Source organism: Bos grunniens, chromosome 5, assembly GCF_055505025.1.
Source record: "Bos grunniens cultivar Pamir isolate PY7600 chromosome 5, Bosgru_T2T1.0, whole genome shotgun sequence".
Classification (NCBI taxonomy): domain Eukaryota; kingdom Metazoa; phylum Chordata; class Mammalia; order Artiodactyla; family Bovidae; genus Bos; species Bos grunniens.
The window spans coordinates 106,001,998-106,023,932 of NC_141169.1; the positions used below are offsets into that span (position 1 = coordinate 106,001,998).

Genomic DNA, 21,935 nt, shown 5'->3' on the forward strand with positions numbered 1-21,935 from the left:
GACAGTAAATTGAATATAGTTTCCTCTGCTACAGTAGGACATTGTTTTCAAGTTACATCAACGGTCAGCAAATGAATCCAGCCCACTTTATTTACCGCTTTTGTAAATAAAGTTTTATTGGAACATAACCAAGCCTGTTGGTCCATGTTTGGATCCAGCTGTTTTCACTCTGCAAAGGCAGAGTTAAGTTATATGACCAGACCATACAGAAATAGTTACTATCTGCTCAGCCATAAAAAACCATGAAATATTGCCATTGGCAGCACCATAGACGGACTTCGAGATGATCATACTAAGTGAAGTGAATCAGCCAGAGAAAGCAAATATTGTATCTCATATGTCAAATCTGAAAAATAATACAGGGATTCCCCTGGCAGTCCAGTGTGGTTAAAACTTCACCTTCCAATGCAGGTCGGGGGGAGGTTTGATCCCTGGTGGGGAAGCTAAACTCACATGCCTTGCAGCCAAAAAACCAAAACATAAAACAGAAGCAATATTGTAACAAATTCAGCAAAGATTTTTTTTAAATGGTCCACATCAAAAAACACTTAAATAAATGATACATATGAACTTGTTTACTAAACAGAAACAGACTCTAAGACATTGAAACTTATCAAAGGGGAGATTGTCAGGGGAGGGGTAAATTAGGAGTTTGGGATTAGCAGGTACAAACTGCTATATATAAAATAGATAACTAACAAGATCTTCTGTAGAGCACAGGGAACTCTATTCAAGACCTTGTGGTAACCTATAATGGAAAAGAGTCTTAAAAATTTATACACACACACACACACACACACACACACACACGGAGAAGACAGTGGCACCCCACTCCAGTACTCTTGCCTGGAAAATCCCATGGATGGAGGAGCCTGGTGGGCTGCAGTCCATGGGGTCGCAAAGAGCTGGACACGACTGAGCGACTTCACTTCCACTTTTCACTTTCATGCATTGGAGAAGGAAATGGCAACCCACTCCAGTGTTCTTGCCTGGAGAATCCCAGGGATGGCGGAGCCTGGTGGGCTGCCGTCTATGGGGTCACACAGAGTCAGACACGACTGAAGTGACTTAGCAGCAGCAGCATATATACACAAACACATGTACATACATATGTATGGGCTTCCCTTGTAGCTCAGTTGGTAAAGGATCTGCCTGCAGTGCAGGAGACATGGGTTTGATTCCTGGGTCAGGAAGATCCTCTGGAGAAGGAAATGGCAATCTACTCCAATATTCTTGCCTGGAGAATCCCATGGACAGAGGAGCCTGGCGGCTACAGTCCACGGGGTTGCAAGAGTCGGACACGACTGAGCTACTAAACTGCCACCACCATATATGTGTATCTGAATGCTTGTGCTATATACCTGACACAATATTGTAAATCAACTAAAGTTCCATTAAAAAAAAAATTGACTATGTAGACCTTTGCTGAAGAAGTTTGTTAACCTCTGAGTTCAATGAGCAGAACTAGTGACTGGACATACAAGGTGATGGAAAGGAAGGGGTTGAGACTTTTCCTTTTCTCATGTCTTCTCACCTAAACAGAGCTTTGCACCCCAGTGATAGCACTGACCCCTAGGCCTGCAGGTGCTGAGAGAGACACCCCCGCTGTGGGGCAGGTCAAACAGGGAGTCTGAGCCCGAGGAGGACAAGAGAGCCGGGTCAGAAGAGACAGGGCCAGGGCTGCCGGGCACAGCCCACCTAAGCCGCTGCCTGTCGTGCCCTGCTCTCGCAGTCATCCAGTTTGGCTTTGTCACCCTCTTCGTGGCCTCCTTTCCTCTGGCACCTGTGTTTGCCCTCCTCAACAACGTCATTGAGGTGCGCCTGGACGCGAAGAAGTTCGTTACGGAGCTGAGACGGCCGGACGCTGTGAGGACCAAGGACATCGGTATGTCTCCTGCCCGGAGGCCGGGCCGCTCCTCCCCATCCCCTCCCTCCCACCCTCCCCCTGTCTCCCAGGCCGCCTCCCTCCCACTGTGTCAGGCATCCAGGATCCTGGGGCAGCTCTTGCTCCATCAGCCCCTCTGAGCCCCCTCACCCTCTTCTTCTCAGGTGCTGGGAGGTCAGATGATTCACACACACACACACACACACACACACACACTGTCCCCCGGGTTTGCAGACACGGCTGCCCCTAAGCCTTTCCAGACAAGCCCATCTCTGGGGGCCCCGGCAGAGCTCCACTGGTAACTTGCCTGCAAAGCGTCACTCTGGCTGCAGCCTTGTCATCACTGGGCTGGGGGCGGGAGGGAGCCAGACGCCCTTCTCTTTCTGTCTTAACAGGGATCTGGTTTGATATCCTCTCTGGCATCGGCAAATTCTCTGTTATCATCAACGTAAGTGCTTGCGTTCCTGACACCTTTTCTCTGTGGGAAGGGCTTTCCAGGGGAGCTGAGGTCTTCAGGGCAGGAAACCAGTTCTGTTGCCTCCCAGCTTCTTCCATTTGGAGCTCTAATTAATACAGTTGTTGTTGTTCTTATTGTTTAGTCGCTAAGTCGTGTCTGACTCTTTGTGACTCCGTGGACTGTAGCCCGCTAGGCTCCTCTGTTCACGGTATTTCCCAGGCAAGAATACTTAAGTGGGCTGCCATTTAGCCTCTCCAGTTAATAGCGAGTACACGCCTTCTTACACATCAGGCTGTGGCCAGAGCTCTGCAGCTTTGTCGTTCATTTCGCTAAGAGAAAGAAAGGTAATTACCCACCAGAATGCGTACCTTGGCCTTAAGAATCCAGATCAGATCTTTCTTCAGAGCCAAGAATCATAAGGAAAGAATTCCCCATATCTATCCATCTCTCCCCTTTCTTTTTCTACTCCGGAGCTGAACAATACCTGGAGCATCGCCCAGGCTGCAGTTCCTAATTACCGTTCCTCTGAGTTGTCAGTATGAAGTCTTAATTATCCCTGTGGACTCCGGCGCTGCTTGCTTAAGATAGGACATGGAAGAAGAGGGGTCCTGCCTGTTCCGACCTCCTTAACTGCCTTGCCAGACGTGTCCAGGTTTCAGAGGAAATCCTGCTGGACCCAAGCCAACAAACAGCTCCTTTGGCGTCTGCATTCCTTACAGACGGTGGCCAGGCAGGGTCACCACTTCCATCTCCTGAGACCAGATCAGTCAGCTCAGCACACAGCAAGAAAGTCATGGCCCCTGTTCCCTGGGGAGAGAAGCACTGACTCTGCCCGGGCTCCCCACTAAGAACACATAAATTGACATGAGGTGTGCAGAGAGGCAGAGAGGATCAGCCCGTCACACGTGGGATGTTTGATGTAGGAAGTGCAGGTCTCAAGGCTGAGAAATCAGGTGCCATTTGGAAAATAGATCAATAGCTGCTTTGGAGTTGAAGCTTCTAGAAAAGAAGTAATTGCGAGTGCTAATGGCTTCCCAGGTGGCTCAGTGGTAAAGAACCTGCTTGCTAAGGCAGGAGATGCAGGAGATGCAGGTTCGACCCCTGGGTTGGAAAGATCCCCTGGACAAGGGCATGGCAACCCACTCCAGTATTCTTGCCTGGAGAATTCCATGGACAGAGGAGCCTTGTGGGCTACAGTCCACGGGGTCGCAAAGAGTCGGACGCGACTGAGCACACATGCTTCTGGGAAGAGCCTCGAGTACCAAGCACTTTTCAGCTAGACAACAAAATTGTAGAAGCTTTACTTCCCTGCCCTTACTTCTTATTTGTTAAAAAATGGGGGCGGGTGAGAGTCTCACCAAATCATGTCATTCTAGAAATTAAAAGAGATGATGAGGGTATGCCTGGTCCACGCTCTGTAAATGCGGCTGTGATTATTAGAAGTACGTTTCTCACTGTTACATATGGCTGTGGCCCCGCACACTCACATATACATTTAGAAAACAATGCCTAAACTGCCTTTTTTGAAAGAGCTTTAATTGTTGGTGCCGGGGACAGTATAAACACCCGCCAAAAAGATTTAAGATTTTCTTTGCAGAAAGTCCTCCTGCATGTAAACAGGCAATCATTCATCTGTCGTTTGGCTTGCTCCGCAGACATTTATAGAGGACTTGGATACACCCGGGGCGAGGTCGGGTGTGTGCGTTTCATCCAGCAAGACCTACTCCTCTCCCTCGGTGTCTTACTTTTTCTAAGCAAAATGGGTGAGAGTGGCTTCCATCATGTGACAGGATAAAAGCCGCTGAGAGACAGTGGTGAAGTAGGCTCCCTGTGGAACCATAGCCGCAGTGTGCCTGGTTTTCTGGTGTCACTCAGGGGCAAGTGTACCACTGGATGTCCTTGCCCATCACATTTAAGTGGCCCTCTGGACTTCCCAGGCGGTGCTAGTGGTAAAGAACCCACCTGCCAATGCAGGGGAGATATAAGAGACGCACTTTTGATTCCTGGCTTGGGAAGGAGGAGGAGGGCATGGCAACCCACTCCAGTATTCTTGCCTGGAGAATCCCATGGACAGAGGAGCCTGGTGGGCTACAGTCCATAGGGTCGCAAAGAGATACGACTGAAGCGACTTAGTGTGCACACACGCATTACTATTGACAATTTTCTCAGAAAGTCTTCTGCTCCTTTTTTTAAAAAATAGTTTTATTGATTTATTTATTTCCAAATGTGCTGGGTCTTTGGTTCTGCGTGGGCTTTTCTGTAGTTGCAGCAAGTGCTGGCTACTCTCTAGTTTTGGTGCACGGGCTTCTCATTGCAGTGACTTCTCTTGTCGCAGAGCACGGGCTCCAGGGCACTCAGGCTTCAGTAGCTCTCAGTGTGGGCTCGTAGTTTCAGCTCCCGGGCTCTATAGCCCGGGCTCAGTAGCTGCGGCGCACGGGCCTAGTTGCTCCGCTACATGTGGGATCTTCCTGGACCAGGAATTGAACCCATGTCTCCTGCATTGGCAGGCAGATTCCACTGAACCACCAGGAAAACCCCATCCACTCCTCTTTGGTGTGGCCAATGCCAGCATCAGGTCAAATATCTCGAGATGTTTATGCCCTCCCTCTCCAAATGGTCCCAACTGGCTGCGCATTCTTTTCTTCAGTGGCCCTAATTCACTCTCTTGACAGCCGTGGTTTCCTTCCATGTGTCAAAGATGGAAAAGCCAGGCAGGTCAGCAACATGAGCTCAGGATGAGGATTCTATTAGAGCAGCACCTCTGGATGGGGAGCCCAGGAGGGGGGCCGTCTCTTAGCCAGATGGACCTGTGCCACCTGGATGGCGTCCGACCTGACCATTCCTCAGGTGCTTGTGGTTCTACCCCCAGGCTTTTGTCATCGCTGTCACCTCCGACTTCATCCCCCGCCTGGTGTATCAGTACTCCTACAGTCACAATGGGACTCTGCACGGCTTTGTCAACCACACCCTCTCCTTTTTCAACGTCAGCCAGCTGAAGGAGGGAACGCAGCCCGAGAACTCCCAGTTTGAGCAGGAGGTTCAGTTCTGCAGGTAAGGTGATCGGGAGCAGGAGGGCGGTGGAGGACTGGAAGCAGCAAGTCCAAGTAACTCTCCAGATGACCTAGAATTGTATCATTATCCTTCTCCTTAGCCTCGGTCTCCTACCCCCCAGGCCCAGATCCCAAAATCAATTTCAATTTCAATATCAATTTCAATGAATCAACCAATATTTTTTTAACTGGAAGGTTTCAACACTTTATTTTTTTTAACTTTTAATTTTGTTTTGGGGTATAGATGATTAACAGTGCCTTGATAGTTTCAGATGGACGGCAGAGAGACTCAGCCATACATATACACATATCCATTCTCCCCAAACTCTTTTCCCATCCAGGCTGCCATATAACATTGAGCAGAGTTCTTTGTGCTATACTGTAGGTCCTTGCTGGTGATCCGTTTTAAATATAACAGTGTGTCCATGTCCATCCCAAACTCCCTGACTATTCCTTCCCTCTATCCTTCCCCCTGGGAACCATAAGCTTGTTCTCTAAATGAATCAACCAACATTTATTGAGTGCCTTTTGCTAGACATTTTGGAGCAGACAAAAAGGTATATAGGTTCATTCTCACCATCAAGGGAAGGTCTGGTTGGGAAGAAAACAGAACTCTCTGGGACATTGCACATTGTTCAGTGATTATATCTAGTACAGATCATGAGCTTTATGGGTGTTTGGAGCAGGGGGAGAATGGTGGAGGCTGGAATGGAAAGGGTAGGCTTCTTGGAGGAGCCGTGAAGAGTTGTCGGGCAAAAAACATATCATAGTATGGAGTCAGCACGAGCCAGGTCATGGGGGTTGGGATGAACCTGGGGTATTTGATAAACGCTTAGGGGCTAGCTGGTAGAGTCTGCGAGGAGAGTGTTTGGGAGATAAACATAGGGAATAATAAAGAAAATAGAATGTATAGAGCAACTCCATGGGTAGTATAAGCCAAAGTGTCGTTGGACTTGAATAGGTAGGATGAAGTAGATACTGAGAAACCTTGAAATCTTATAGGAATTTTAATGTGACGCAGTAGGAAGTTATGGACTTTTATAGGGCCAGGTAGTTAGAGGATAAAGTGTAGGTTTAGGAAAATTAATTTGGTCTCAGAGTGGAAGATGGGTTAGAATTGAAGGAACTCAAGGAGAGTGGCTGAGGTGCTGCACCATTCAGACATGAGCCGTGGAAGGCCTGGGACAGAAATGTGGAAGAAATTCGGAGTTGGGGAGAAGATGAGCTACTTAATGCCATACCTTACAAAGCTGGGGACCAGAGGCCTGAGAGAGAGCCTGAGTTAGGATGATCCTGAAGTTTGGGCTGACGTCAGAAGACTGGGAAATTGTGGGTCTGTTGACAGGGATGGGGAAGATGCTAAGAGAATCTGATTTTACCATCCATGTGATGAATTTGGTCCCAGTCATGTTGCATGTAAAACAATGGTAAGAAATCTAAGGGGGGGATTTCCATCTAACTCCTGGAGAGAGTAGCTGGAATTCCCAAGAGGACCAGGTTAGAGTCATGATTGTAGTCTGTCAGCACAGGGATCACTGAAGCTGAGAAACAGAGAACTGTCCACTATTTACCTGAGAAGGGCAAAGAAAGAGAAAAAGGAAGCAGAGGGGGAATAAATTCTCTAACCCTTTTGTACCTTGGTTAAGTGATGGCCCCTGGAGGATTCGATCCAAGATCATACCTCTTGTGTTTAAACAAATAGAACACGGGGACTTCCCTGGTAGTCCAGTGGTTAAGAATCCACCTGCCAGTGTGGGGGACACAGGTTGGATCTCTGGTTCAGGAACTAAGATCCCACATGCCACAGGGCATCTAAGCCACAACTGCTGAGCCTGTGCTCTAGAGCGCGTGAGCCACAACCACAGCTACTGAGCCCACACTCCCTAGAGCGTGCTTGGCAACCAGAGGAGCCAAGATCTGTGATCTTCTCTGTGATCCTGGAAAAGTCTTCAGCTTTCTAAGAGGTTTCCAGTGACAGATCCTGAAGCAAGACTGACATTTGTTCAAGAATGCAAGCCTCAACCCCTGCTCGCAGCCACGAACAGCACAAGTGTGACTTGTTGCCTGGGGAAGCCAAGGCTAACACTGTTCCTTTGGTTGGTCTAGAAGCACATATAGACCTTCTAGAAGTTGGTCTGGAAGGTCTATCCATAGGGACCTTGCTCTTGATGATCAGATCTTCCAGTGACCCTCTGAATATATTTTCCAATGGATTGAACTCGCTTAAACACAAAGGAATTTAAATGCATCTGTATTAAAAGTTGAGGGTAGTTCTAGTTGAGTAGACTTGATTCAATCTGCCCAAACCAAATCTTGCTCCATCTTCCCACTCTACTGTAGTCAATGGTGACTGTAGTTTCAAGGAAACTACAGACCAGTATTATACTGGGTCCAAATCCAGTGGGAAACAAGCCTTCCACCTCTTTCCCAACCATATCAGCAAAAGTCTTGCTGCAGCTCATTGGTTGGGATCAGCCGTGCTTCCTACCCAGAACCAATCACTGCAGCCAGAAGAATGTGATGCTTTCCATGGTCTTTGGCACTGTGGGGCTTGGGAGTGGGAGGTGAAATGATCTCCATCTAAAGCACATGGTCTCAGAGTAGGGGGTCGTTCCCTCCTCCTCTGAGATCTGAAGTCACGATGAACAGATGCAGCTCAGCCAGAACAGTAGGTGCTCAGGAGACCAGGTGTTATTAGCACACCTGAATGGCACTGAGCTTTGCTGTGTCCAGTCAGATCACTGGACTTTCCAGGCAGCCATAAGCCCTGATAACTCTTCTCTCCAATGAAAGTAGAGGGGACCATGGCTCGTGTGTGGTCCATAGAGTGGTGGAATTAAAACTAGCTGTGTGTGTAGGAAGTGCATTCTATATTTCTGTCAAGAAAATGTACCTGCAGAAAATAGATCAAACTCAAAGAGTTTGGTTTGATCTTACTCCATACCAACCGGGATCATAGGATCATTGTGCACCTATTTTTTTATACTTTATTTGTTTTTGGCTGTGCTGGGTCTTCATTGCTGTGCATGGGCTTTCTCTAGTTGTGGGGAGTGGGTGCTACCTACTCTTCATTGTGGGGCATAGGCTGTAGGTACACGGACTTCAGTCACTGTGGCACGTGGGCTCAATGATGGTGGCACATGGGCTTAGTTGCCGAATAGCATGTGGGATCTTCCAGGACCAGGGCTCAAATCTGTGTCCCCTGCATTGGCAGGTGGATTCTTAACTACCAGACCACCAGGGAAGCCCTCATCGTGCACCTGTTTTTGAGGCTTTATGATAGGCTTGGCATTGGTCATATGATAGGGAACAAGACGGTGCCTCCCTCAAGAAGTCTAGATGAATGAGATGAGTAAGCAATGAGAATCAAGCTTCTGTGATTGCAATTGGGAGACTGCAGGACACTCTCCTATCCCTGAAGGAAGAGGCCATGCCCCTAACCTGGACCTCAGTGTCCAATGCAGGAGTGGCCAGAGGGAGAATCCTGTTGAATCTGCTCCCTCCCAGGAGGGACCAAGGCGGCCTGGGTGGTGAGCAGGGTGGGAGGAGCAGTGATGGGCAGGAAGGGATTATCAGGTGGTGTGGGGGGTCCAGGGAGGACAGGGTGTCCCATGCAGAGGGGCTGGATTGTGCTCAGTGGTCGGAGATGGAATAAGGGGGTTGAACTAGGAGAGAGAAACCAGGCAGGCACAGGAGGTGTGTGGACTCCTCTTACCGCACTGGGAGCCGCGGCGGGGATCAAAGGGACTTCTCACCAGTGTCATCTCTGACTGCGCTGTGAAGAGCAGCAGGTTACATTGGAAGTGAGGGGCCACCCTGCTCTGAAGTGTAAAACAGATGCCTGGAGAGCGGGGTCAGCGTATCATCTAGACATACACCGTCCCAAACAGGTATACCATGTGGGTTGCCTTTTCTAGAAGAATGAGCAGTACTGATGGAGATCTGTACCCACCCCAGGTGGGTCCTGCTCACCGCATGCCATGGGGACCTGGCTGGCTTGCCAAGGTCTCTGGAAATTTAGGAAGTAAAGACATAAATTACTGATGTCCTTGTAAGCCAGGATTCGTCAGTGGCTGTCAGAAAGAGAAATGAAAAAATAAGCGGATGGAGAGAGGGCGAGATTGTGAGAAACACAGACACACAGACAACAGCAGGGCTAGCCCCAGAGCCAGCGTGTAGAACTGCTTCCATGGTGGGAAATGAAATTTGCCCTGATTTTCTGGCAAATAGTGTTGGGAACTCAATGACCCTTCTTATTCTTAGTTTTTCATGACCTCCAGAGATAAATGTGGTCAAATAAAACTGAGGTCTCAGGCTCCAGCCCAGCCTTGCCAAGGATAGAGGTATCTTAAAAATAGCAGTAAAAGTTAAGACAAGTCTCTGACTGCCTGTTCAAGATGCGTTCCCAGCATTTTTGGAGCTATGTCTGCCTCGGCCATTTAACTGACCACGCAGGGCTGCTCAATAAACAGCCCCATGACGTCAGCCTGTTGCACACTTAGTGGCCATTTAACAGGGTCGAGGTGCCCCTGTGTCCTATAGGCTGGATGGTGGCTCAGGCTTCTGGCTCAGTGGGAGGAGAACAGAGAGGTCAGCAGGGCAGGGACTGGGGTTTCAGAGCTCAAGGAACCCACCTGGGCTTGGCCAAGCCACTGGGTCTGTTTGGAGATGCTAAGTATCCCGAAACAGGATCCTTGGGTGGTGCCTGTGGGCTTGTCTGTAGGATTCAAGTTCTCTCCTGTCCCAAGGTCCTGCGAGTTCCTTCTGGGGCCTGCCTGCATCTCCTCTGCTCCTGGCCGAGACCAGAGGGAAAGCCAGCTTTCTGGGTACCTCTGCTTATCTGTATCAGCCACTAGATCAACTCGGGCCTGGTTAGTTCCTAGTGGGCTGGGCTTTTTTCCCTTATTGAAGGGAAAATTTGGAAAGACATTTGTAAGCAGCTTGGGTGGTATGAAAATATTATGTGCCATCTTGTTCAGCATTAAGACATTACTTTCCACTGGACTGGGACTATTAAATTTTATTTTTACATACCACTGTTTGGGGTTGAGAAATGCATTTACTACTGATTATAATGAGTAAAAGATCATTTTAGAAAGCTGTTTCACATATATATGGAATCTAGAAAGATGGTACTGATGAAACTATTTTGCAGGGCAGCAATGGAGATGCAGACATGGAGGACAGACTTACGGGTGAGGGCAGTGGGAGGAAGGAGAGGGTGAGACGAATGGAGAGAGCAGTGTGAAACATATACACTATGGTATGGAAATTGATAGCCAATGGGAATTGACTGTGTGACTCAGAGAACTCAAACCAGGGCTCTGTAACAACCTAGAGAGGTGGGATAGGGTGGGAGGTGGGAGGGAGGTCCAAGAGGGAGGGGACATAGGTATACCTATGGCTGATTCACGTAGATGTATGGCAGATATCAAGCCAATATTGTAAAGCAATTAGCCTTCCATTAAAAATAAATAGTTTAAAAAAAAAAAGCCATTTCCAGGACGTCCCTGGTGGTCCAATGGTTAAGACTCAGCACTTGTGCTGCAGGGGGAATGGTGTCCATCCCTGGTCAGGAAGCTAAGAGCCTGCATGTTACAGGGAGTGCCCGCCCCCGAGAAAAAAGCCATTTCTGAATGTCGAGGACCAACCCCTTGGTTTATTACGTCAGCAGCTGCAGTGATTCTGTATTATGATGACCTGTGGCAGGTGTCACTGTCAAGGTCATCCTGCAAGTGAGCATGGGAGGGGGCATCTGAGCCAGGAGCCTCTCCTCCCTGCCTGCACCTCAGTTTCCCCATCTGTAAGAGTGGGGACTTGGAATAAATCACCTCCAAACCTTCTTTTCTACTTCGTGCAAAAACATCAATAGTGAGTGACACGTGTAATATATGAATTTGTTCCTGTGGAAGTTTTAAACATTACAGGCAACCTCTCCAACTCGGTCCTGCGTCCACACAGCCCTGCCCAGCTCTGGGCATCTTTCCAACTGTAGTAGCCCTGGTGGCATGTTTGCGCGACCCTTTCTCAGTCATTTTCCCATGTAGTAACATAAAAATGAATTTATAGAACTTTTAAAGACACTTCACAGGTTCTCTTTCTAATAATGAACTATATTTTGAGTTAATAGGAACCTTATTTCTTTAGGTCATGTATACATTCAATGTGATTATTTCACAGTGTTCAAACAATCTAGATAAAATATGAATTCATTTTTATTTTTATTTATTTATTTTTTCGAATGCATTTTTAAAGTTAAGAGTTAGTGTTGATTTTTGTACCTCTTTTACTTAATGGATGTGAGTTTGCTTCACTTAACCCTGTGATTTGGCTCCTGGGAGCTCAATGTGAAAATATATTTGGGTCACTGAATATTGCCATTAATTGGATCTTTTTAGAGAATATTTTCCTTATTTTTGGCTGTGCTGGGTCTTCACTGGTTTGTGCAGGCTCTCTAGTTGCCGTGAGCGTGGGCTTCTCTCTGGTTGTGGTGTGCAGGCTTCTCGCTGCAGAGGCTTCTCTAGTTGTGGAGCACAGGCCCTGGGGTATGTGGGCTTCAGTGGTTGTGGCACATGGGCTCAGTGATTGCAGCTCCTGGCTCTAGAGCACAGGCTCAGTATTGTGGTGCATGGGCTCAGTTGCCCCACAGCATGTGGAATCTTCCTGGTCCAGGGATCGAAGCTGTGTCCCCTGCATTGGCAGGCGGATTCTTAACCACTGGACTCCCCAGGAAGTCATGCATCCTTCTTTTGCAATTAAGAACTTTTTTGTTCTAAAAGTCATTCTTTACAGATGTATGTGCGTATATATGTATATGTATATGTACATGTAAAGGGAAAGACTCTTTTCTCAGCCCCCACCCCAGTCATTCTCTCCCAGAAGAAACTGTTGTGCCCACTTCTGCCTCCAGAAGTCACGCTTACACGAGCCGTCTCATTTACTGCTCACTGTGTTTTCCTTCGACATTCAGTGTAAATACACACACACACACACACACACACACGTGTACTCACGTTCCTTTGTTCGTGGCGGGTCGAGAAGGCTGTCCCGTGCACACCTTCTACGTACCCAGCCCAGTGATGCACATTTTGTTGGCTCTGTGAAGTTAGAATGATGAGGTTCGGAAACATGGAATAACTTTCTCGGGTTCTTACAAATAGTAAGGGGCCCAGCCGCTCCAGTCCAGTTTTAGACACTCTAGTTGTTTCATTATTGGAAGACTCTCCTTATTACAAGACTCCAGGGAACTCTCAAAGTCGATGGTAAGGCTCAAAGAAAATAAAGGAAGACTGAACGGACAAGGGTGAGATCTGGGAACTGTTCCTAAAATTATAACCCCGAGCTTCAGCCCCGGCCAGCAGATGCAGGAAGTGAGCACATGTGGGGTTCTCCCAGTGCTGGGCCACCCAGTGGGACTTTGGGAGACCCAGAGCTCTCAAAACCAGGGGAAAGGGGATGGCTTTGGGAAGCATTTGAGCTGATGGGAATGGAACAGAAGCTCTCCTGCCCATCAGCCTGACGCTGGCCTGCTTCGTGCCTTCACCTGGACTGAGAACCTGAGAGAAGCTGCCTGCAGCTGGGCATCAGCTCTATTTGGTTCATCTCAGGATCATGGGACACTCAGGGCATCTGAGCCATGCTCAGAAAGCCATGCTCCTGGAAGGCCAGGAGGAACTGGGGGCAGGGGTGTACCTGCTCCGTCCTCTTTTAACAGAAGAGGTGTACTTCTTAAGTCACCTTCAGTTGAAGGAGAAAGAACAGCTCCGATGTATTGGGTCCTCTGACATGTCTGGCAGTGTGCTGAGTGGTCCTCGTTACAGCTTTGTGAGATGGAACGCCCATGTTTCATGGACGAGGACCCCAGCCATCAGGTCATTAGGTTACTTGCTAGAGGACAGAGAAGTGAAACAGTGGGGGTGGGATCAAGCCTTCGTCTGCTGACTCCCCAGCTTTTGCCAATGCCGTTCTCTGCACTGGGCTTGGAAGTGAAACAGACCACTGTCACTGGCTTGGCCACAATTAAGTTCAATAGCCACTCTGTCTTTTCTGGACACGTCTAGTCTTAAAACTAATGATCTCTGTCTTTAATTAGTGTCTTCTGATTACTCAGTGAAAACATTTGATACACTTGAATTCTTAGGGTGAATTTTTTTTTAATTCTGAAATCTGAGCTTTTGTTGTTGTTGTTCAGTCACTAAATCGTGTCTGACTCTTTGTGACCCCATGGACTGCAGCACTCCAGGCTTCCCTGTTCTTCACCATCTCCCAGAGTTTGCTCATACTCATGTCCATTGAGTCGGTGATGCCATCCAACCATCTCATCCTCTACTACCCTCTTCTCCTCTTGCCCTCAATCTTTCCCAGCATCAGGGTCTTTTCCAGTGAATCGGCTCTTCACATCATGTGGCCAAAGTATTGGTTTCAGCTTCAGCATCAGTCCTTCTAATGAATATTCAGGATTGATTTCCTTTAAGATTGACTGATTTGATCTCCTTGCAGTCCAAGGGACTCTCAAGAGTCTTCTCCAGCACCCACTTGACTTCTTAGGGTGAATTATTTTTAAATTATGAAATCTGAACTTATATTGGAATGTAAATGAGCAATCATTTACCTGGTGGCAGAGGCTTACTGGAATCAGTGTTCTTCAAACTGTGAATCATGGTTCATCAGTTGGGAAATGGCTTAGTGTATCATGAGCAGCATTTTAAAGACTAGGAAAGGAGAGGACAGCAGAGAATAAAAGAGTATCAGAGCATGGGATACAGCAAGGATGCATGTGTTCTGTGTGATTTTTATTTCTGTGATACATATGCATGTGTGCATGAATGTAAAATGCATTGCTTACTCCAGGTCACAGTTTTTATTTAAAGTTAGCTTTGGAAAGAGAAATGTGAACAGATGCACAAATCATTAAATTGCACACTGCTCTTTTCTGGGCAGTGCTGGCCCTGTAGTTCCTGACAAAGCACCCTTAGTCCACTGGCACAGCGGGACTGCGAGTCGAGCTTTCTGGACGGATCTCTGTGTTAATCTTTCCCCAGACCCTTGATGAGATGGATGTGCCTGCCAGATTCAAAACATGTTTTGGACACTCAGGGAGGGTAAAGTGACATTTCCAAACGCTGTGGTGAGTTAGTAGCAGAAGTGGGACCAGAATTAGATTATTTATGGATTCTTTGCAGACTGGAAAAAGAGAGGGGTGAGCGATGGCTGTCTTACTGAGGTCAGTGAGCAGCTGTTCCTTCATCGATGGAGCTAGAAAACAAGCGGAGTGACTTCGATTGCAGTGGCAGGATCAGACTGGACCTGGGGGTATCTTCCCCATGGTCAAAAGTCGGGGGGGCAGGGGTGTACAGCACCCCTCTTCCAGGGGTCTTGAGAAAAGCAAGACAGATTCCTGTCTGCCTGGGATTTGAGGGGCAGAGCAGGAGGGTAGGCAAGCCTGAGATTTTTTCCCCACTCAAGATGACCGTATTCCCTTGGCCACACCCTCGCCCTCTCCCACAAGTGGGCGTGGTCTGGAGCTGGTCTTGTTTCTGTCCTCAGCCACGGATGGTGAGGATGAACCCTGTGGTGCTTTGCTGGGCTGCAGTTAGCTTTGCTTCTCATCCGGATGTCAAACCAAGCCTGCAACAGCTGTGATCAGCTGTCGGAAGAGGGGAGCCGGGTGGGAGGGGGCAGCTCCTGGCCTCTTGCCCAGCCCCAGTCAAACGTTCAGCCTCCACCTCTCCGTTTGCCTCTTTCTGGGGCTGAATCTCCCGCTATGACTTTTTCTGCCTTTTTGCCTGCATCTCTTTTCATCTTCCTTTTTTCCTCTTCTCCCCTCTTGGGAGGGGATCTTCTTGGGCCATATCTTCTTGGACTACTGAAAGCCCCCGTGCTTCTGTGTGGATCTTTTAGAGCCGTGGGTTCATTCAGGACAGGGAAGGGTTCAGAGAGCACCCACAGCAGAGTCCCCCACCCCAAACCGCAGCTGGAGGCCAGAAGCTTCCCGACAATGGAGGAAAGGCTGGATTCAGGCAGACTGGGATTCTCACCTTGAATCCACCCCTGGCTGGCTGAGTATTGAACTTCTCTGAGACTCAGTTCCCTCCTGGGTTACACGGGGATACCCATGCCTGCCCACGGATCTTGTTCTCAAGTGAAGCAGCTTCAGAAAAGTTCCTTGTCGGGGGTGGACACGTTCAGTATATGCTTTTTTCCTTCTGGGTGCCCCCAACCCTCCCCGCCTTCCTCGGCGTCCCTGCACCCCTCTGGTGGCCTGATGCTACCCCATCTCATGCTTCAGCCCAGGGCTTGTTTTGCTTTCACTGAACATCGAAGATTTGTTGAATTCCATGGAGAAAACAGTTCCATGAAGGAGCATAAATCTTCTGTACCAGCTCTTGCCATTTTTCCAGGCTTAGAAAAAAAGTGATTCTGAGAAAATAAGCCATTTTTAACATGAGTCATCTCAGGATGGGAAGCGGGGGGAGGGGGGAAGGCAACAGCTCAGACAAGCCCTAGACCTCTCCATGGTCTGAGCGCGAGGCAGGCACTCACATTTTGTTTTTTCAAACTGTGGTGTGTGTGTGTGTGTGCGTGCAGTTCCTCAGCTGTGTTTGACTCTTTGCAACCCCATGGACTATAGCCCACCAGGCTCCTCTGTCCATGGAATTTTCCAGGCAAGAGTACTGGAGTGGGTTACCATTTCCTCCTCCAGGGGAGCTTCCCAGCTCAGCCATGGAACCTGTGTCTCTTGCATCTCCAGCATCGCAGGAAGATTCTTTACCGCTGAGTCACTGGCGAAGCCTTAAACAACATGGGCAGATGATCAAGACGGGCAGTTAAAAGAGGGGGCTACTGCCCAACTGTGATCGTTACCACTGCTCCCCCAAATCCACTCAGCCTTCAGCTTGGTCTGAATCAGCTCTCAAGAGATCTGTGTCTTCACTGAGTCCTGGGCCTCGGAGCACTCTGCCGGGTGTCTGGCGTCCCCTGCCGCTCTCAGAGCCCACAGGCTAGTGGACCCCAGGTGGATCCCCTGTCCTGAGTTCCTCTCATGATTCCTGGACCCCTCATGGCAACCCATTCCAGTATTCTTGCCTGGAAAATTCCGTGGACAGAGGAGCCCAATGAGCTGCAGTCCATGGGGTCACAAAAGAGTCAGACACGACTGAGCACACACAGAGACACGTGCATGCACGCGCGCGCACACATACACACACACACGAGGGAGAATCCAAAGGAAACGTCTGGAGATGTTGGAGAGAGTGAGAAAGACACTTCTAGGCTGACATTGGCTCTTTTGGAGTTTGGACTTTTTTGGACGTTGTTGGTTGGGCCCTGGGTTCCTTACCTCTGCCTGCTACTCCCTAGGTCTAAGAGCCAAGGCCCTGCCTGCTGCTCTGACTTTTGAGGTGATAGCCAGAGAGGTACCTCCTTCCCTCTATCTCCTCCCAGTCTTCACATTGCCTTCCTTTCTGGACAGGTTTAAGGATTACCGGGAGCCGCCGTGGGCCCCAAACCCGTACGAGTTTTCCAAGCAGTACTGGGCCGTTCTGTCTGCACGTCTGGCTTTTGTCATAATCTTCCAGGTGAGTTGTTCAGCTAAGTTAGGAACAGCTGGTTAGGATCCAGGCTCAGGGATCCAGACAGCCCTGCCTCTGGTTTTCAGGGTGCTCTGTGACTCTCTGCTGGGTGAGGGCTTTCATGAACGCATGGATGCACAGAAGCAGAAAAGGGCACAGAATCAGGTTGCGAGGCAGACATGGAGTGACATGCAGGGTGGAGAAGGATTCCCACGTAAACCTCAGACTGAAAAGTGGGGAACAGCAGAGGGAGCAGAGTCTCAACCCGAAGGCAGACAGGTGGCCACCCCACCGCCCCCGGCCGGTCTCCACGCTCAAGAAAAGGCTCCAGTTCTAACCCTTCCTTCCAGCTCCCACCAGCCCCCTCTTTGTGGTGTTGTTTGAGACCCCTGGTGGGAAAGGCCCCCAGAGCCCCATCAGGCACCCCTGCTGAATAGCAAACCCGAGCTGGCTATTCCTATCTCCCAGACTAGCTGGACCTACAGTTGTGTCGCCAAGATGAGGCCCCCACTCCCACTGCCGGCCTTGGAGCAGAGCTGGGGTACCAGTCCAGACCGCTTACCCATTGCCCCCACCCCAGGCTTTTGTATTCCCCAAAGGCGGGTCCCTGGAGGGCTCTAAAGTATCCTGACCTGGCCCCCATCACAGGAAGTGGGGAAGATCCCCAGCTAGTCCTTCACCTGGAGAAGCATCATTCTTGTTCTGGGGGATGGCGGGGCAGGGGGGCGGCGTGTGCTGAGATTCCTCACCTGTCCCCTGCTGCCCCCCGCCCTCAGGAGCCACCTCGCTTTACCACCGCGTGTCAGGTGTCGCTTCCACTCCACTGGGAGGACTTGGTTTAAGAGGCGAGTGTGGGACTTGACTCAGCAGCTCCAGATGCCCTGAGGTGCCCAGGGGCCCCTGGGAACAACCTTGGTTCCCAAGTCTCCCCTGGGCCTGTGGGTTCAAGGTCGAGCTGGGGGCGGCACATTTAGAGCCTGAAAGACAGAGGGCAGGGCTCTGGTGTCTCCTGCACTGTCACCGACCTTGGTTCTAAGGAGAGGGGGCACGTGAGCAGAAGATGGGCAGGTGGAGAAGGAGACCACAGCTGGAGGTTGGGGGGGTCGGTGGGGGACTGGGAACCAGAGTACCCGGGGAGTGGCCCTGAACTGGGCTGTACGCCACAGCTGCCTGCAGGAAATAGTCACCCTCTTAAGTAGAAAATGCTCCCGGGAAGAGGGAGGGGGTCTCATCCTACCTCAGGGGAGGGGACATAGCCCCCCGGGGGGAGAAAGGAGCAAGTTAGAGGTGTGTACACAACCTCAGAACCCATGAAGGCGGGCGGGAGGCAGGGTCCAGGCAGCGCTGTGACTGGAGATGCTGTGATGGTTGAACAGGGCCCACCTGCGATATGGGGGGCAGAGGGCCAGCTGGGAGGCAGACAGGGGCCGCTGGTCCAGGGAGAGACCCGGAGGGGCCTTCAGGCCTTATGGCCACTTCCTGAGAAGTTCAGGAGGGAGGGGTCATGTGTATGCCTATGGCCGATTCATGTTGATGTATGGCAGAGGCCTTCACAATATTGTAATTATCCTCCAATTAAAATGAATAAATAAAAAATTTTTTAAAGCTCTGGAACCGGAGGCCTGGAGGCAAAGCAAGACATGGGGGGTGGGAGGCAGGCAGAGGAGGAGTGGAGGAGGCAAAGAAGGCATGGCTAAGAAGGGAAAGGCTACCCACTCTAGTATGCTGGCCTGGAGAATTCCATGGATGGTATAGTCCATGGGGTTGCAAAGAGTCGGACATGACTGAGCGACTTTTGCACACACGATGCTGTCAGGCCATGCATGGGAGGCAGACCCTGTCACTGCTCCAATTTCTCCTGGGGACCCTGAGGGACTGTGATGCTCGTTCGATGGCTGAGATCAGCCGAGGAGCCAGAGGAACCCAGAGCCCCTTACCCTCAGTTCTGGGTCTGTGTCATCACCCCCGCTCACCCACCCCGGGTGGGAACCCTCCAGCCGGGGCCTCTCTTCTCATCCTTCCCCTCACCCTCCCAGAACCTGGTGATGTTCCTGAGTGTCCTCGTGGACTGGATGATCCCTGACATCCCCACGGACATCAGCGAGCAGATCAAGAGGGAGAAGAGCCTGTTTGTGGACTTCTTCCTGAAAGAGGAGCACGAGAAACTCAAGCTGGCGGAGGAGCCGGCCCGGAGGAGCCAGAGCAGCGGCCACCGCAGCAAGAGGGGCCCAGCAGCCAGCCCGGCGCCCTCGGGCCGGAGCCAGCTGGGCAGCAGTGCATCCTCGGGGTCCCAGCACACCAGCGTGTGAGCCAGGGCGTGGGGGCAGCAGAGACCAGCACGGGGCTGTGCGCCCACACGGCGGGATATCCGTCCTTCCACAGGGTCGTGAAGACAGAGATTCGAGAAAGGAGGCGGAGGATGTGTGCAGGAGGAAAGGGAATGATTCTGCTTCTCAGAAGCTTCCGCTTGGGTTTCTTTTAGGTCCTCTTGAGCTGTATCCCTTGGGGGGTTGGTACCCCCTTTTGCATCCATCGGTGAAAGCACTGGGTCCCTCCAGCCCAGGGTCCCAGGCACCTTGAGCCTGCCCCTGCTCTGCCCCCTCCCCAGGTCCCCTCCCCGCATTTTGGTGGCCACAGGCCATGAGCAGCACAGTCCAGGCCCTGTTTCCACCCCATCATAAGTGATCTCACCTCCCTTCCCGGCATCACCCCGAGAAAACCCTCTGTGTCACCATCACAGCCTCAGTGGATGCAGCTGAAGCTCCCAGGCTGATGGCTGTGACCTCTGGACCCAACTGAGGAGCCAAGGTCCAGCCCTGGGCTTGTCTCCACTCCATGTCCCGGGGATGCTTTGAGCTCAGTGCAACTAACCATCCTTTTCGGCAGGTTCAGGTTTAAAATAATAAACTGAGACATTCTTTATAAAGATGCATTGCCTTGTCTTCGTTTCTCTCTCGCTTACTCTGCACTGGTATTTATGGAGCCCCTACTGTGTGCAAGCATGGTTTTCAGACTAGTGATCCAGAAGAGGAGAAGAGACAGAATGCATGGAGCTACATTCTGGGAGAGACAGACAGTGAGCTGATGTATGTGCAGCATTTCAGACTTAATAAGAAACATGAAATAGAACAAGGGAGACAGGAAATAGGGAGGGAGGGCACAGAAGGAGGGGTTGGCCATTTTATGTATGAATTAACGACGAACCCACAAGGGTCCAGAGATGACATCTTGCACAGCTAACGCTACCGGGAGATTTTCAAGTGCAGTTGGAGGCAAAGGCCAACGTCACTTACCATGGCCTCTCACATACCTCCGCCCACCAGCTGCCCACAGCCAGTTGTGCTGTCCCTCCTTGGGGACCTGGCCCCAGTTCCCTGCAGGTCAGTGTGACAGTCACAGTGGGAGCTGTCAGGAAGGTCGCACCCTCCTGGCAGGTGTTGGTTACTTTGACAGGCTGAAGTTTTAGATTGGTTTTCCAGTCTTTGATTTGCACGCCCACCATCTTTTTTCAACATTTTATCTCCTTGTTGGAGTCCTCTGTACTTTAGGAACATGTTCTTCCCAGAATAATGTTACTCTCCCTGACACACACCCTTCCATCTGTGTATAGACTACAACATAGGAATCTAGCCACGTCTAAACTCTTACCTGAATCTATCATGGGTAATCTGGAAGGAAGATGAACTCCCCAGCCCTCTGTAACCTTCCTCTCTCGCATTTCCTGTGCCGCTGAAGGCTGGACCTTTTCCTGCAGTGTGTTTTTTCTTGAACTTTTAATTTTATAGTGGAGTATAGCCGATTAACAATGCTGTGATAGTTTCAGGTGGACAGCAAAGGGACTGTATGCATGTATTCATTCTCCCCCAGACTCCCCTCCCATCCAGGCTGCCACATGACATTGAGCAGAGTTCCATGTGTTGTATAGTAGGTCCTTGCTGACGATCCATTTTTAATATAGCAGTGTGTACATGTCCTGTCTAAACTCCCTAGCTATGCCTTCCCCCGATCCTCCCCACCTGGCAACCATAAGTTTGTTTCCTAAGTCTATGAGCTGAAGTGTGTGTTTTCTGCGATACAGTCTTGCCGGTTAATGAGGTTGAACTGGGTACTGCTTATGTCCGTTCCCACCCTAACAAGTACAGTTCTGTGGACTCCCCACACCATGGCACTCATAAAGAGTGTGGACCAGTGTGGGTAACTCAGCTTACCTTCCATGAAACCAGTCTACTCTCCTTTTGCATCCTGGCCCTGGCCAGACGCATCTCAGGTCTCCCAGCTCTCTCAAACCCAGGTACAGTATATGCATGTTCAGTTGTGTCCTACTCTTGGCGAGCCCAAGGATTGCAACCCTCCAGGCTCCTCTGTCCATGGGATATCTCCCGCAAGATTACTGGAGAGGGTTGTCAATTTCTGCTGCTGGGGATCTCCCCAACCCAGGGATCGAACACACATCTGCATTGTGGGCAGATTCTTTAGCACTGAGCCACCTGGGAAGTCCTCAGCCCAGGTACATGCGTGTGTGTGTGCTAAGTTGCTTCCATCATGTCCGACTTGTTGCGACTCTGTGGACCATAGCCCACCAGGCTGCTCTGTCCATGGGATTTCCCAGGCAAGAATATTGGAGTGGGTTGCCTTACTCCCCTCCAGGGGATCTTCCCGACCCTGGGATCGAACCTGCAAATCCTGCAACTCCTGCATTGCAGGCAGATTCTTTACCACTGAGCCACTGGGGAAGCCCTCATCCTAGGTAAGCGATGTCTAAATTTCCACTCCTGCCCCCTCCCACGGGGGTATCTCCTCTGCTCAACCACAGCAGAGGGCGCCAGAGAGCAGAACCTGCCCTTCAAGGTTGAGCCACAGGTTCTGCAAAGCAGAGCAGATGTTTCTTCACCAGGCAGCCCTGTCTGCACTCCTGGCTCCCCACCCACCCCCTCCACCTCCCCTTCCTCCTCTGCCCTGTCCACTGCGCAGCA

The 21,935-nt window shown here is 50.2% G+C and overlaps 1 protein-coding gene across 1 annotated transcript in view; it reads left to right on the forward strand.

Annotated features, from left to right (window-relative positions):
* ANO2 (anoctamin 2) overlaps positions 1–19,888 on the forward strand; it is a 335,785-nt gene extending 315,897 nt beyond the window's left edge. The window contains exons 21-25 of the mRNA XM_086404358.1: positions 1,733–1,885; positions 2,281–2,333; positions 5,212–5,393; positions 16,863–16,968; positions 18,999–19,888. Of these exons, the coding sequence (XP_086260484.1) occupies positions 1,733–1,885; positions 2,281–2,333; positions 5,212–5,393; positions 16,863–16,968; positions 18,999–19,271 (767 nt within the window). The 3' untranslated portion in view covers positions 19,272–19,888. The remainder of the gene's footprint in view (positions 1–1,732; positions 1,886–2,280; positions 2,334–5,211; positions 5,394–16,862; positions 16,969–18,998) is intronic.
* Positions 19,889–21,935: the final 2,047 nt, after the last annotated feature.